Below are 13,810 nucleotides of genomic sequence, written 5' to 3' on the forward strand. Positions count from 1 at the left end.
AAATGGAAAGTGAAAGAAACTGCCTGCCCTGCCCTAATTGAGAGCTTAGAATTTTAAATTCATTTTAACTGGTATGGATGTCTTAATAAAAGAATCTGGGTGTCTTGTTTAATTTGCAAAGGACTTTTATCATCCAGCTTTTTATGTTTGGGTGACAGGCCCACTTTAAACTAAAAGCCTGCAATTAGCAAATATCTTAGAAACTACTAAAAAACAAAAATGAATGTAAATTGCTAGTTCTTAGAGAACCACTCTGAGTAAGTTTACACAATTAATCTTTGGGTCTAGATCCCTTTTAAGCAGGTAGCATCACTAAAGCACACAATCAGATTGTTTGGTTATTTATATGGTGTAACAGGGCCTCCAGCTGGGTACAGGGGGTACGGAAGCCAGGGGGCCCAAAAGATGTAAAACTGTGATTTGTGGGCAGTTGAGGGAGTGTGGCATGTGGGGCAGTGGTTGGGTGGGTTTTATTTCTATATTGAGCATGATTGTGTTAGATCAGATGCGTGACCATGCATCTCAGGTCACTTTTGTTATTAGAGCCCCATTCTATTGTTGGGGTTCCCCTGGGGTGCATGATAACATAGTAGTATGAGGCCCCATGACCCCTGATGGCAGCCCTGCAGTAAAACAATATAAAACTGGGATCCATCCGGAGTATGTGTTGTAAGAAGATTTCCTTAGATCACTTGTCCATCTCATAGTATATTGGTTGATACGATCTCGCATTCACAATTTACATGAAATATCACAAAACCAACAAAAAGAACAAATGAGAAATCGGACCTGTGCTGCTGGTTCCACATGTTCCTTAAACTTGCAGGGATTACCCCACTTGTAATTGCCTTGCTCTGCCAGTGTTTGTGTATATTTCAGTTCTCCGCCTGTTCCTTCACACATGCATGGTTATAACCATAAACCTTGTTATGCCAGATGGACACAGCTCTTATATTAGCATTTTCCATTCTAAAGTCATAATGGGGTATAATGCACATCTCTCTATTTACTAGAGTTCCCTTATGGCAAAACCTACAATAAATATGTCCTAATGTCTAGACAGCTGTGGCTAAAGCGCAGGCTCTCTGACCACTAGGTGTCCTACGGTTACAGCGATGTAGAGGGAATTCCTCTGCCAAGGCAAGTGACATGGCAGCTCTTCTCATTTATGTAAAGGTATAATCCATTAAAGGAATAGGGGGTAGGACTGTGTCTCTTGTTTCTCTGTGCAATTCAGCACCATGGTCAGCAAACCTTCAGCTCATATGTTATTACCGGAGCCTCCAGTGCCTGCAAAACAAAGACAAATGGAATTATTCAGTACAGTTGTATGAGATTGCATCTGTTTAGTACAGTGTTGATACTAATATAGCAAGGGAAAAAATGCCAAAAATACATTCTGAAACATCTACAACACCTGCAGTCTGCATGTTAAGTGCAATAATGGCCCAAGTGACTTGGTCACAGACACAAAGTGCAGATATTTGCCCCAGAGCTGGGGGCTCTCACCAGAACATGCTCACTAGCCATTATATTCAGTAATAAGATGGAGATTCACCCCCCAGCCCTGCACCGCTCTGGGAACCCCCTGACAATACACTGACAATAAACTGTATTCCACATTGTAAGCTCTCTGCTGTGGGCCAGCAGCCTGAATATATTCAATAGAAATCCTGCGGCCCTCCAGCTGCTGTATAACAACTCCCAGCATTCTCTGAGCTGTAGTGGGGATGGCATACATCCACAGCAGCAGCAGGAGGGTCGCAGGTAAATCGGGATCCCTCCCTCCCTAACATCTCCGGGCACTATGTGCCTAATGCCGCCCTGCTGCCGGGAACTCAGTAACGCCCTCGGTGCCTCTGGAAGTTTAACCCCTTCAGTCCGGCGCTGGCCGCGTCGCTGTGCCATTCAGTCTCTCCGTTAAAGGTGCTGCCTCTCGCTCAATATGACATAATGCATCAAGAGGTGGGAGGAGCCATGTGAAGTTTGGTGTAAGGGGCCGGCCTGTGGGGTTTTTTGCAGTGTAGTAAGTCAGTGAGACGAGACGGGGTTGAGGAGGCTGATGAAGCCTATTAAGGGCCCAGCATAACAATGCAGTTATTGTGAATGGCACAATGCATCCTCGCTTTGTGGCTCTATCCTCGATTCACCTCTCCCCCCGCCCTGCTGCGGCCCCTTTCTCCTCCTCCTCCTGCTTCACTTTCCCCTGCTGCACTGGCAGTGAGAGTCGGGGAGGAAAGGATGAGAGCGGATCAGGGATGAGGTCATCCCTCTCCAATTCCCCATCCGCCCCTGGAGGAGAGAGGAAGGTGGGGAGGGCTGTGCTATGCTCCACACACGGTGGCTGCAGGGTGAGGTTGGGGGCGGAGCTGTGCGTGACCCCGCCCACCTTCTACTCAATCACACGGAGCAAGGGAGCGCACTGGGGGCAAGGGGAGGCTGAGGAGGAGGGAACAGGATAGGAACGCTGTCTCATAAAGGAGGGATTTTCTCTCTTTTCACCCTTTCCATCCGTCCCTCATTTCTTTTCTTTTTTTTTTTTAATCATCATGGCCGCTAAGTCAGACGGGATGCTGAAGATGAAGAAAAGCGACGTTGCTTTTACCCCATTGCAGAACTCGGATCACTCGGGCTCAGTACAAGGTTTGGCTACAGGATCGCAGCCGGGCTCTGCTACCGGGGACGGGGGCTGCTCGGACGGAAGCTCCCGGTGTTGCTGCAGTGGCGGCGGCAGTAGCGGTAGAGTTGCAGGTGGCGGCGGAGGAGTCGGGGGTGCGTCTCCGTCGCTATGCCTGCGACTGGGCAGGGAGCAGCAAAGATACTCGGTATGGGATTGCTTGTGGATTCTGGCAGCTGTGGCCGTCTACTTTGCAGACGTGGGGAGCGACATATGGCTTTCGGTCGACTACTACCTGCGGGGCCAGCGCTGGTGGTTCGGTTTGACCTTGTTCTTTGTGGTACTGGGCTCGCTGTCTGTGCAGGTTTTCAGCTTCAGGTGGTTCGTGCACGATTTCAGCACCGAGAACAGCTCCCAATGCAATCCTATGGAGAGCAAGGCGGCCGCCGGGTCTGCCGCAGCCTGTGAGGGCGATGCGCGTCCCTCCACTCCACAGAGACAGGCTTCCACCGCCAGCAGCAAGCCCGCTACCACCGGCACCAACAGGGCGAACAGCAGGGACAGCTCTTCCTCCTGCTCCTTCTGCATCTGGATCATGCAGTCACTCATCCATATCCTGCAGCTTGGGCAGATCTGGAGGTAAATATACACATGTATATACTGTATGTATATATAGAGAGAGAGGGGGGAGTGTGTGTGTGGGCTTGTGTACTCACTGACATTGCTTGCCCATTAATGAGCTCTCAAGCCCTCCTAGTATGGAGGCACACGTGACTTCAAGAAATGGTGGCCTTCACACAATGCTAGCTTTACCCAAGTCAAATCCAAGCACCCCCAAGTCTGGCTGAACTGCAGTTTGCAACACCCAACAGCCAAAGGGCCCCTTGTGTTTTGGGAACTCTAGTTCATTTACTGGCGGAGAGCCTCAGGCTGGGCATGCCTCCATATTTACATACACAGTCACAACTGCGTACACACCCATAAGTGCAAGAGCAGGTATTGTGTGAATGGACTCATGATGCCTTCATGTGCCAATACAAAGGGCTTCTGAGTATCCATTCAAATAGATTTCCTTTCTGAGGCATTTTGCTTCCCAAGTACATACCATGATAGTAAGATGCCAGGCTCATTTCTAGAGTAGGTAAAATAAGCTTTTGCTATGAAATTACATGGTTTGCCATGAAGTCATTGGTTGCTTTTCACATATTTGTTCAGTGCATATAATACTAACAGCACATTGCTTATATTGTTATCTCGCACTATCAATGCCTATGATATTTCTGTTTGTAGAAACAGCATGATTACCAGTCTTTAGGTTAGGGAACCATGTGTAACCTGTGGCCCCCAGTTAGGTGTAAAATCAGAATTACTGTTGCTGGGAGATGTAGTTTCAGTTAAAGCAGATTTGTCTGTGGAAGGTGTAAGCAGGAGCAACCAGAATGGGAACACCTGCCCCAGCACCAGTTGCAAGCAAAGGTAATGATTAGAAACTCTGCTCTGTCCCATTCATGTCTCTTTTCTGGAATGGACCTGTGGCTTTGGTAGTGTAGTATGGCAAGGTTGGGTCAGTTAATGATTAACAATTAATCAACGCTTGTTGTGCAGCTGTTATTGAAATGCAACTTCCAAACGGGGCTGCTAGTTGTAGTATAATAACTGATAGAGAACTGCAGGTTTTATCCTACATATTGGCCTCACAGAGGGTCACAACTAATGGAAGCCCTGTGTTGAACAAAACACAGTATTAAATCGAACTTCTATTTCTATGCTTAATTTCAAGTATACATATTCAGGATAAACATATGGCTTAGTATTGCTATAGGGACAACTGTGAGCTTTTGGATTCCGCAGTATCCCATTAGTCAGAAAAAGCCTTGTTTTTTTACTCTTTCCAAGAATGTAGCTTTCTAAGGGCACGCAGGCAGGCTTCTGCTGGCATTAGCTTTAATATTGTAAAAGAATAGAAGAATCCCTGCTGTGTCTGCTTAGCGTCAAGTAATCTTCGGAAAGAGTGAATGAATCAAGTCGCCAGGCTCGCCAGCTAAGGAAGTCCTCAGGTATTTGAGTTATGTAAATCATGAATTGTTTATAGCGCATTGCTTTCCAGGGGTTGTGCAAGTCATTTAGATTTATTAACCCAGGATGCAATAACATGTTCATTTGTAGCTGAACTTTCTATACAGGTTTCTTGTGCTGTCACTTTCATACAATTTAAATAATATCACGACAACTCTTCATGATAATGGTGAATACCATTATCATGAAACATAAATATAATATAGCGTTTTATATCATACAGTTATATCTTATACATTCATATATGAAGACTTTTGGTACAAGACTTGCCAGGGATATTGCTTCTTTGTCCATTTTAAATGATTACACAATTATTACACTTTATTGACACCCCCTTTGGTTTATTCAACATCTCCATACTGAATAACCCTGGGAATAAGGGGAGAATGGAAACAGTGTCACAAACAAGACATACTCAGACAGTAAGGTAGGAAGCCCCCCCCCCAAGGAGCTTACAGTCTATAGGGAATGTGTAAATGCAACACACCAGTTATAGCTAAACTGTTAAACAGAGGGTTATGGGAAGGGAAGCAGCTGGTTTGGGCCAGTTGCAGCATTGGTCTTATATGGAATTACTTTTTTGAATTCACTTCTCTGATACTTTTAGGCTCATAGGCTCACAGTTTACCATGGAAGATTCCACTTTAACTGAATGTAATTAAAAGAGCAAGGAACCCATATTAGTGAGACAGATGTTTGCTATTAAGCAGTTCACCAGTATACACTGCCTCCTGATTGCTTGGGACATTGTGGAGACATTGACATTATTTTATTAATGTTGAACAGCATCACAAACACTGCAATTAATCTTAAATTTTGGTCACTAGTAATCATCAGTGTGCTGATAGGGGCTGCACACAAACCTTTAGTCTATGGGGGTCTGATGGTAAGGGTACAGATCATTTGAAAAATCGGACACCTCTAATAGATGCAGTTTGCTGGGCTTCACTGATAAGAAGCTGATTGCATCTAAATGAATTGCAATCAATTCAGCTCATCTGGCTGTCCCTGATTTTTTATCATGATGTGGCAAATTGCAAAGCAGTGGGTGAAAACCGTTTACATGTTAATGAATCAGGAGGATCCCTTACCCTGAGAACCTGCTGTAACTTCTATGTCCAAACTGTGGCTTAAACTTTCACCACCCCCGGATAGCGTCCGGTATTGAAATGTTTGATTCATAAACAGTTATAGGTCAGGTTGTAGCTCCTTGTTTACTTGAATTAGAAAAAAAAAGTACTTTTTTATTTCAGTTTGTGCAGGTTATTATTTCTTCCTTCACGTATATTGGGGTTTCCATACTCTTTACACATTTTAATTAATTAATCATCGGCATTTTAATAAAGTGCAACATGTATAGCTTTCTATTGTTAATATAATGCTTGTCAATGCATGGAAAAGGAAATGAGGGAGGCAGGCAAACAGAAATATTTAGCAAATTTTATTTTACTGTGCTGATTAAGATGTATTCATTTTCATTATCTTGAACACATTCGTGGAATATGTTAGTTTGACAGAAATATTTTAGTTAGACCAAAATAATACTAATAATAATCATAATATTATAATAAGCCTAGTTTATTCACAAACGTAAAGATGTACCGTACAGTATAATCTTCAAAATAAAATGGAAATATTGGGGTCTGGACAGGGGACTCCCAAGAGAATACATTTTTGAAACTAAGGGTTATATTTATCATGCTGTGTAAAAGGTGGAAACATTACCGGTGATGTTGCCCAGGGTAACCAATCAGCAATTAGATTTCAACAGTTAGCAAACCAAAGCAAAGCATCTGATTGGCTGCTATGAGCAACATCACCGGTAATGTTTTACTTCACTTTTTACCCCACTTTTTACACAGCATGAAAAATATACTCCTTCGGGGCCTATTTATTATGTTGTGTAAAATAAAATAAATGGGGAAGTTCGACGTCCGAACGCCAGATTTTACACCACTATTTTACGTAAGTTCTGGTGGAAGACAAAACACATGAAAAATTCTACCATATAACAATAAAAACTCCAAAAGCACTGGACAACAAGGATATCCACTTTTCAAAAGACGGCTTTATTAATCCATCCCCTACTGGGTTTTTGCTTGCATATTAAGTTTCGTATAATTTTGGTTACATTTTAATTTTTTTCTTTATTTGTATAAAAAAATTACACTGTTTTTTACACAGCGAAAACTAGCCATGTGCTTAATTTTGTTGCCATTTTTTACCCTGCATAATAAATCTGCACCATAAATTGATGTTACTGTATGGATGCTGGAGAAATGAGTGTATTTGTGAGAGTGTGTTGGCAGGTAGAATATATACAGGATGTGCAACAGCTAGAAAATATGAGCTGCTCCTATATATGACTATGCTTTTTGCCTAAATCAAATAATGTGGGATGTTTAGGCAGAATTAGTTAGATGTTGGGGGTGGCTGTCAGTAATGTAAGTCAGGAAGGGGTCAATTTGTCAAGTATCAGTAAACGTTACCAGGCATTAACAATTATAAATGTCAGGTAAAAATGACTTATATTATGCATACTTTTAAATGTAACTATTATTATTTAGGTTGCAACACTTCATTTCTGCATGCTGTTTACATCACGGGTTAAAGGAACAGTAACACCAAAAAATAAAAAGTACTGCTTTCCTGGTAAAACTGGTGTGTTTACTTCAGAAAGACTACTATAGTTTAAACAAATAAGCTGCTGTTTAGCTATAGAGGCAGCCATTGAAGGTTTAAAAAAGGTTGCACAGCAGACAACAGATAAGCTCTGTAGAATACAATGGTGTTTTACTGAGTTTATCTCATATGTAACCTGTGCCATTTTGCCCTATTTCAATTTGAATAGTTACTGTCATGACTACACAGCAGCTTTGTTTATATACAATTTAGTAATGTAGTAATAGTAAACACACAACTTTTATAAGTTTAAGACGCCTGCATTTTTTGATGTTACTGTTCCTTAAATGGTTCAGATAGAAGTTAGCAGTTGAACACATTCTTACAAACTGGCATCTTTACCAGCTTTGCTACATACATCAGTTCAGGTTTTTTTCTGTATCTGTTATTGTTTAAATTTGAACTATACACGGTTCTGTGGGGGTACCAGAACAGATTCATTTAGGGAACCTACCAATCTAATAGGAGCAAAGATAGAACAGTGCATCTGATGAGCAGGCAAGCTGCCTTTTCTTATCACTACTCCTTCCTTCTGTTGCCTTTTCTTAATTAACCAACCTATAGTTTCTTTGTTTGCTGAAACAAAAACACCCATAGGCCTCAGGTGCAAGGCTGTTAGATCTGGAGCCAGCCATGGGCCTTTGGATGCCTATATAGAAAAGGTGAAGGCTGCTTCCTAGATCACTTAATGTAACAAAATGCTAAATGTAAAAAAATTACTTTTCAGAATGTATTGTTTTAACCTATAAATTGCCCCAACTGCAGATATAATAGTATAGGCTTAGAAAAAGGTAGTTGGGCTTAATTTATATCTAGTTTGTGTCAGGCATAACTTTCTGATAAGAGGCAAGCCAGTTTTTAGTAACAGCAGGTGGTGAATGGAACAAATCGAGATGTCCTGGGCAGGCTTTTTACATATGGCCACTTAGGAGCTAAATCAAAAGTAATAAGGCACTTGTGTATCTGCTTAGATTAAGAACCCTTAGCTGATCAGATTTTTAGATTGTCTTTATAGTCAGATTCCTTCAGAAAGTTAGAGTGTGACTCTTGTCATATATTGTTTGCTTGTAAGAGCTTTGTTTGATGTCATGTGATTTATATATATGTCCAGTAATCACAACAGCAGTGGTTTAGTACTCCTGCTATAATAAAGATCTTCTTTCTAGTCTTCTTGTAACCAGCGGAGCTCCCAAGGGAAGAGAAAGACATCCTATTGTTTGCATTAGTGTTGTAAGATTAGACATCCATTTGAGTCATAGCCATGTATAAGACAATAATAATAAGACTAGTAATGAAAGCAAATAATTCAAAGACACAGCAATAAAAAATGAATATACCAAATACTGGAAGCAACATATAGCAGAAAACTTCACTGCATTATTTAGAGGGAATGTACTGTTTGCTCTTGTAGCTCAGCCTGTGGTTCAGATTGTCTCTATTCCCAAAATAGCCAGAGTACAAAATATAGTTCAGTGCAACATCAAGTGTACCATATGTGTGTTTGTGAGAATTTGATAGAGTCATACTGCTTTTGTAGAATATTTATAGGAACTGCATCTCATAAACAGGAATATCTTAAGAACATTTTGCCATTTTTGCTTTCAAATGGCAAATCATTGCAAAGCAAAATGCCATGTTCTGCACTTTGCACCTTGCCCATAGGCTAAGCTTTAAGACACAGCTATTTGCATTCCCAGAGTGAAGTGCAAGGGGTTTCACATTGCTATGAGTGCAGTGCTGCCTGTGCTTAGCAGTACTACATCCAGTGTCAGTGGCATTCAGATGCACAAGCTATGGAGCACCCGTGGGTGCAAGCCAATGCAAAGCCCCTTTGGCGCTTGCTCCCAGGACAATGAGGTCCATTATGTGATTTTTAGCTTTTCTTGTCTGCATTCCTAGTGATTACACAGTTTGATGAATACACCCTGTGCTGCTTCTTTATTAACAAGCTCTCATCACCACCAAGGTTTCTTTTTGAACCTTTCAGTCCAAATGCGGATTGGGGACCGAATTGGCTAGTTGATGCAGTCCTCGGTCCAACAGCACCTGCTGGATTGTTTGGCCCTAGGGCCAAATCTAGGGACAAATATAAACCAAATATTGCCCACCTGGCATATCGGGAGAAGATCCATAACGGGTGGATTAAAACATGTATAGCCACCTTTACTGCTTACAACCCTTATCATTACCAGACTTTACATCTCCTTAAACACCAACAACTCTCAACATATATATCAGTATTGCAACATTGATAGTAAGTGTGTTTCAATAGAGGTGCCAGACCCAGTGGCTCTTAGGGCCACATGTCAAAATACAAAAGAAGCAGGCAGCATATAAAAAGATTTAGCCAATGCTGGTTGGCAAAATGGAGCAAAGAGGAGCCATGGGGGCACCCAGAATTATGGAACAAGAGCAAGTGGCCCTACACATGTATGTGTTTGGTGTCATTAAAAAGAGGTTATGGAACAAATTTTGCAAGGGAGGGGGGTCAATGACAGACTCTGGCTACACTCCTAAACGCAGATATGATAATCTTTCTAGGCATTATAGCTTATGCCATTAATTAAAAACAGAGTAAAGTGCAGAAGGTGCACGGCATAAATAATATTAAGAGGACTCACTGTCTCCCATCCCCAGGTAAGCCCCTGCCTTTAAAATGGTGACCATTCCATAAGAATAAGTTTGATTGACATGTGTTAAATGTGCTCATACAGTGCACAATGAAAAAATATATATATTATATCACGTTGATAAACTACACTGCAATGCTGCAGTAGCTTTTCTTTCTCTTATTAGCTCAGCTGTTTAAAAAATAATACCAATGCATTGAAAAAATATGTCTGTAGTGCAATTATAAGTGGGTTTTGGCCATGGGATCTGCTGTGTCATGTCACCCAATTAGCCGACCAGCACTAGGTCAAGGAGCTTTGACAGGGGTGGCGCAATGCATCCCCAAAGATCACACCACACTATTACCCACAGTTTGAAAGAGTTAGCAGCAGATACAGACCAGCTGACACAGGAAGGGTGAGGGGAGACAAGGACCTGGTTTAATGATCATACGGTTCTGCTGTAAATACAGGCATTACTAGATGGCTACTTGTACTCCAAGTGCACTCTGTCATGCCTTCTCTTTCTTAGCAATAGTAATTCAGATTTGAGCAACAATAAACAGCATTTTCTTTAACCAAAATTATTCCATCCTTGGAATAGTGCCCCTGCCCCTACCTCTAGTTGTGGCCTTGTAGGAATCACGTGCTCACATGTAGAGGAAGCAAAAATTTTCATCTGTAGAGAGCAAGTTGTTACATTAGTTTATTCATGATATACCAGTGTTACATGCTAAAAAATGATGCTTGCGTCCCTATTCATTTTGTAGCCAGTGACTGGTCTAGTCAGCCAGGTTCCCATCCCCCACTCCTTCTCTCATCATTACATGGAGCTCCCAGCTCAAGCTCCTGTTCACAGTCCCTGCATAGGATTCATTCCACGCCTGTCTCCATGGATAATGTGCTCGGTGGACTCAGGCACATAATTAAATAAAATTGATTGTTAGTTATTATAATATGTTAGATGCTTTCCAGAAATACAGCTGATATTTTGTGTGATATGGTGCTTCCCTATAAGTAATATATAAATACCTTCTCAAAAAAATTGTCATGGTCAATTTTGCTCCAGGCTCCCACACGCCTGAATAACCCCCTTGACAGCTCTGCTCTGAGGCTGTGGACTAAGGGCATATGCCCTCCGTGACCTCCCCTAAAACTAGCCCTGTGTAACTGAGACATTATCAAAGATCTCATTTTATTCTCCTTGTCACAGAAAGCGAAAGAGGGAAGGATCTCTGGTCTCGGTGTAACATTTTCAAATGTCAGTCACACGCACAACATTATTATTTTTCCACATACTGCAGGACATGAGTGACACCGGGCTCCAAATATTTCAGGCTTATTTGTTTCCTTTATTTTAAGGCAACACTGCCCTAGGCTAGTTCCCGCCCCCAGCTCTAATGGCCCCCGCTCATCACCGGAAAACAACCCCCCCCCCCCCTCTTCCTCAACTAATCTGCCAACTGCATCCCACTAATTGACAGTTCATGGAGTTGCAGAAGGGCCAGATCCAGATGTAGGCATGCAGAAAAGGTACATGGTTATCACTCCCACCACACTTGCACCCTGGACATGGGCCTTTTTGGCTTACCCTTAGTTCTGGTACTGCATTTTACTCATACGCTAACAAGCCTCATTTTTTAATACCTCTGTCCAAAGGCCTTTAAACCTGTATATCCCTATTATCACCATAATATCCCTGCCCAATAGGGACACAGCACTTCTACAGGGCACAGGAAACTCTCCAAGGGATCTCCAATAGTAAGTGATTGAGAGACACTTTATATCCTCTACACAATCCTCAAACTATTCAGAGCAATGAGGGTTGAAACATTATGTTTTCCAATGACATATTGATGGACAACCTTCAGGCCCTCAGATGTTCTTGTCTTGTAGCTCGCAACAGCCCGTGTTTGATGAATTTTAGGAAGGTCAGTCTTGAAATTGAAACATAGAGTGGCGTGTGTTCCATCTAGTGATGCACTAATATCCCACCAACAGCATTAAATGACAAAGGCTGGATCCCTAATTTATTTTGTTTGGTGCCCTATCCCCATGACATCACTTCCCCAACTCCCACCCTGCCATAAGGCTATAGTCCTAAATTTGGAACTTCAAAGCTACTATTTTATTCTGTTGAAAATACTTATACTGCATGTACTTTCATCTCAGTAAGAAGGGGTTAGGATGTGGGGATGTGAATTATTGAAGGACTATTGAGGTCACTTACAATTTGATCTTACAGTGCACTTCAGACACCGAGGCCGGAAGCATCATGCAGTACAATATGAACAAATAGAGGAGCAAGAAATGAACGTACTGTACCTGCAAAGAACTGTATTGACTGCAAAGCTGGCAAATATTCCCCAAATATGACATTATTCAGTGCACATATCATTACTTGGTTCTGCTCAGCTTGACAATATTTATGAAATGCTAGGATACAAATATCTGTTATAATGTGTGGGTGAATAAAATGTTTTTCATTACCCAGTTACCCTTGAAAACCACAAAGGAAAAAGTAATTGATATAAAATAAAGTGCCAAACGTCAATAAAATATGGTTTGCTCCTATTATCAGCTAGAGACTATTAGATAGAGTATAATCATTTAAAAGTTAATAAGAGCACATTATTCTGAGTTTTGTTAAAGTCTTTAGTAGTGAATTTGATATATACATATGTATTCATAGTTTGCAATATTATGATGTACTGTAGTTGGGGGATCTTTGGAGGGAGATGGTCCCCAAATGTTCAGGTCCATCATGGGTGGAGTTTAAAAAAAATTGGAAGTTGCCAGAGTGTATCAGGGGGCGTGCCTGTGCTTTTTTTTTTCAATGGGGTCCCATTTGTTAGAATGGCCCACTACCACCCAGGCGGCACCAAACGACTAATAACTAGGGCCTCTTAGGGAGAAGTTCATGCTAACAAACAGCGTCCACTTGAGTTGTTCTTGTAGATGAGTTTCCATAGCTTCTTAGATTTCCTAGATTCTGCTAGACCTTATTGCAGATTTTACCAATGTCCTATAGACCAATTGTTCCAAGTTGTTTTCTTTTTTAATAATTTTGCATAACTCAAACAAAGCCCTTGTGTCATTCGTTGTCATAAGTGATATTTTTCTCACAGCAAATCATTTGGGGGGGGGGGGCATGACCAAGTGACCATGGACATAATCTGATATAGCTGTGGTGGTGGGTGAGACAAGGTTAAGAATGGGCAAAAAAGGAATGCAAGATGTCTACATTAGCTCAAAGACTACACACTGTATCTGCCACACTTTCTGAATTCTGCTAACATCTCTCCATATGGCAATGGTATAAACAATGATGCCCATGTATCATTGGCAGGTTCCTTGAACTTGCAACTAGTCATCTTTGTCTCTATGTGATAAAATGAATTTTCCGATTCAGTGGAGTTCCCCCTCAGAATTAAAATACCAAACCACTGTTGTATCTGATTTCATAAAGGATAAAATGTCCCATACCTGATGAGAATATTACAAGTCATCAGGGTGAATACATCATAACACAGACAAAAGACTACAGATCAAGAGCCTTTGTAATTGAATAGGTCTTTGAGGTGGCATGTAATGTTCTCATTGTGCACAGCAGGGGAAATTGTATTCAGCCTTGTATCAAAATAAATGGTTATTGGATAATAGTCAGTGATTGATTGGAAAGTGAAGTATATTTAAATCATTTTAATTGTTTTAGTTTAAAAAAAACAGTCCTGGCAAAAATAAAAGCTAGTTGAAAATAACATATGATTTACTACATATTTGTTAAAACGTCCTGATATTATTAATATTAGCACATATTTATAAA

At 41.3% G+C, this 13,810-nt stretch overlaps 1 protein-coding gene across 1 annotated transcript in view; it reads left to right on the forward strand.

Annotated features, from left to right (window-relative positions):
- The first annotated feature begins 2,434 nt into the window (after positions 1-2,434).
- The window catches only part of xkr4 (XK related 4), a 109,424-nt gene continuing 98,048 nt past the window's right edge, over positions 2,435-13,810 (forward strand). The window contains 1 exon segment of the mRNA NM_001032307.1: positions 2,435-3,256. Within this exon segment, the coding sequence (NP_001027478.1) occupies positions 2,550-3,256 (707 nt within the window). The 5' untranslated portion in view covers positions 2,435-2,549.

The sequence above is a fragment of the Xenopus tropicalis genome, chromosome 6 (assembly GCF_000004195.4).
Source record: "Xenopus tropicalis strain Nigerian chromosome 6, UCB_Xtro_10.0, whole genome shotgun sequence".
Lineage (NCBI taxonomy): Eukaryota > Metazoa > Chordata > Amphibia > Anura > Pipidae > Xenopus > Xenopus tropicalis.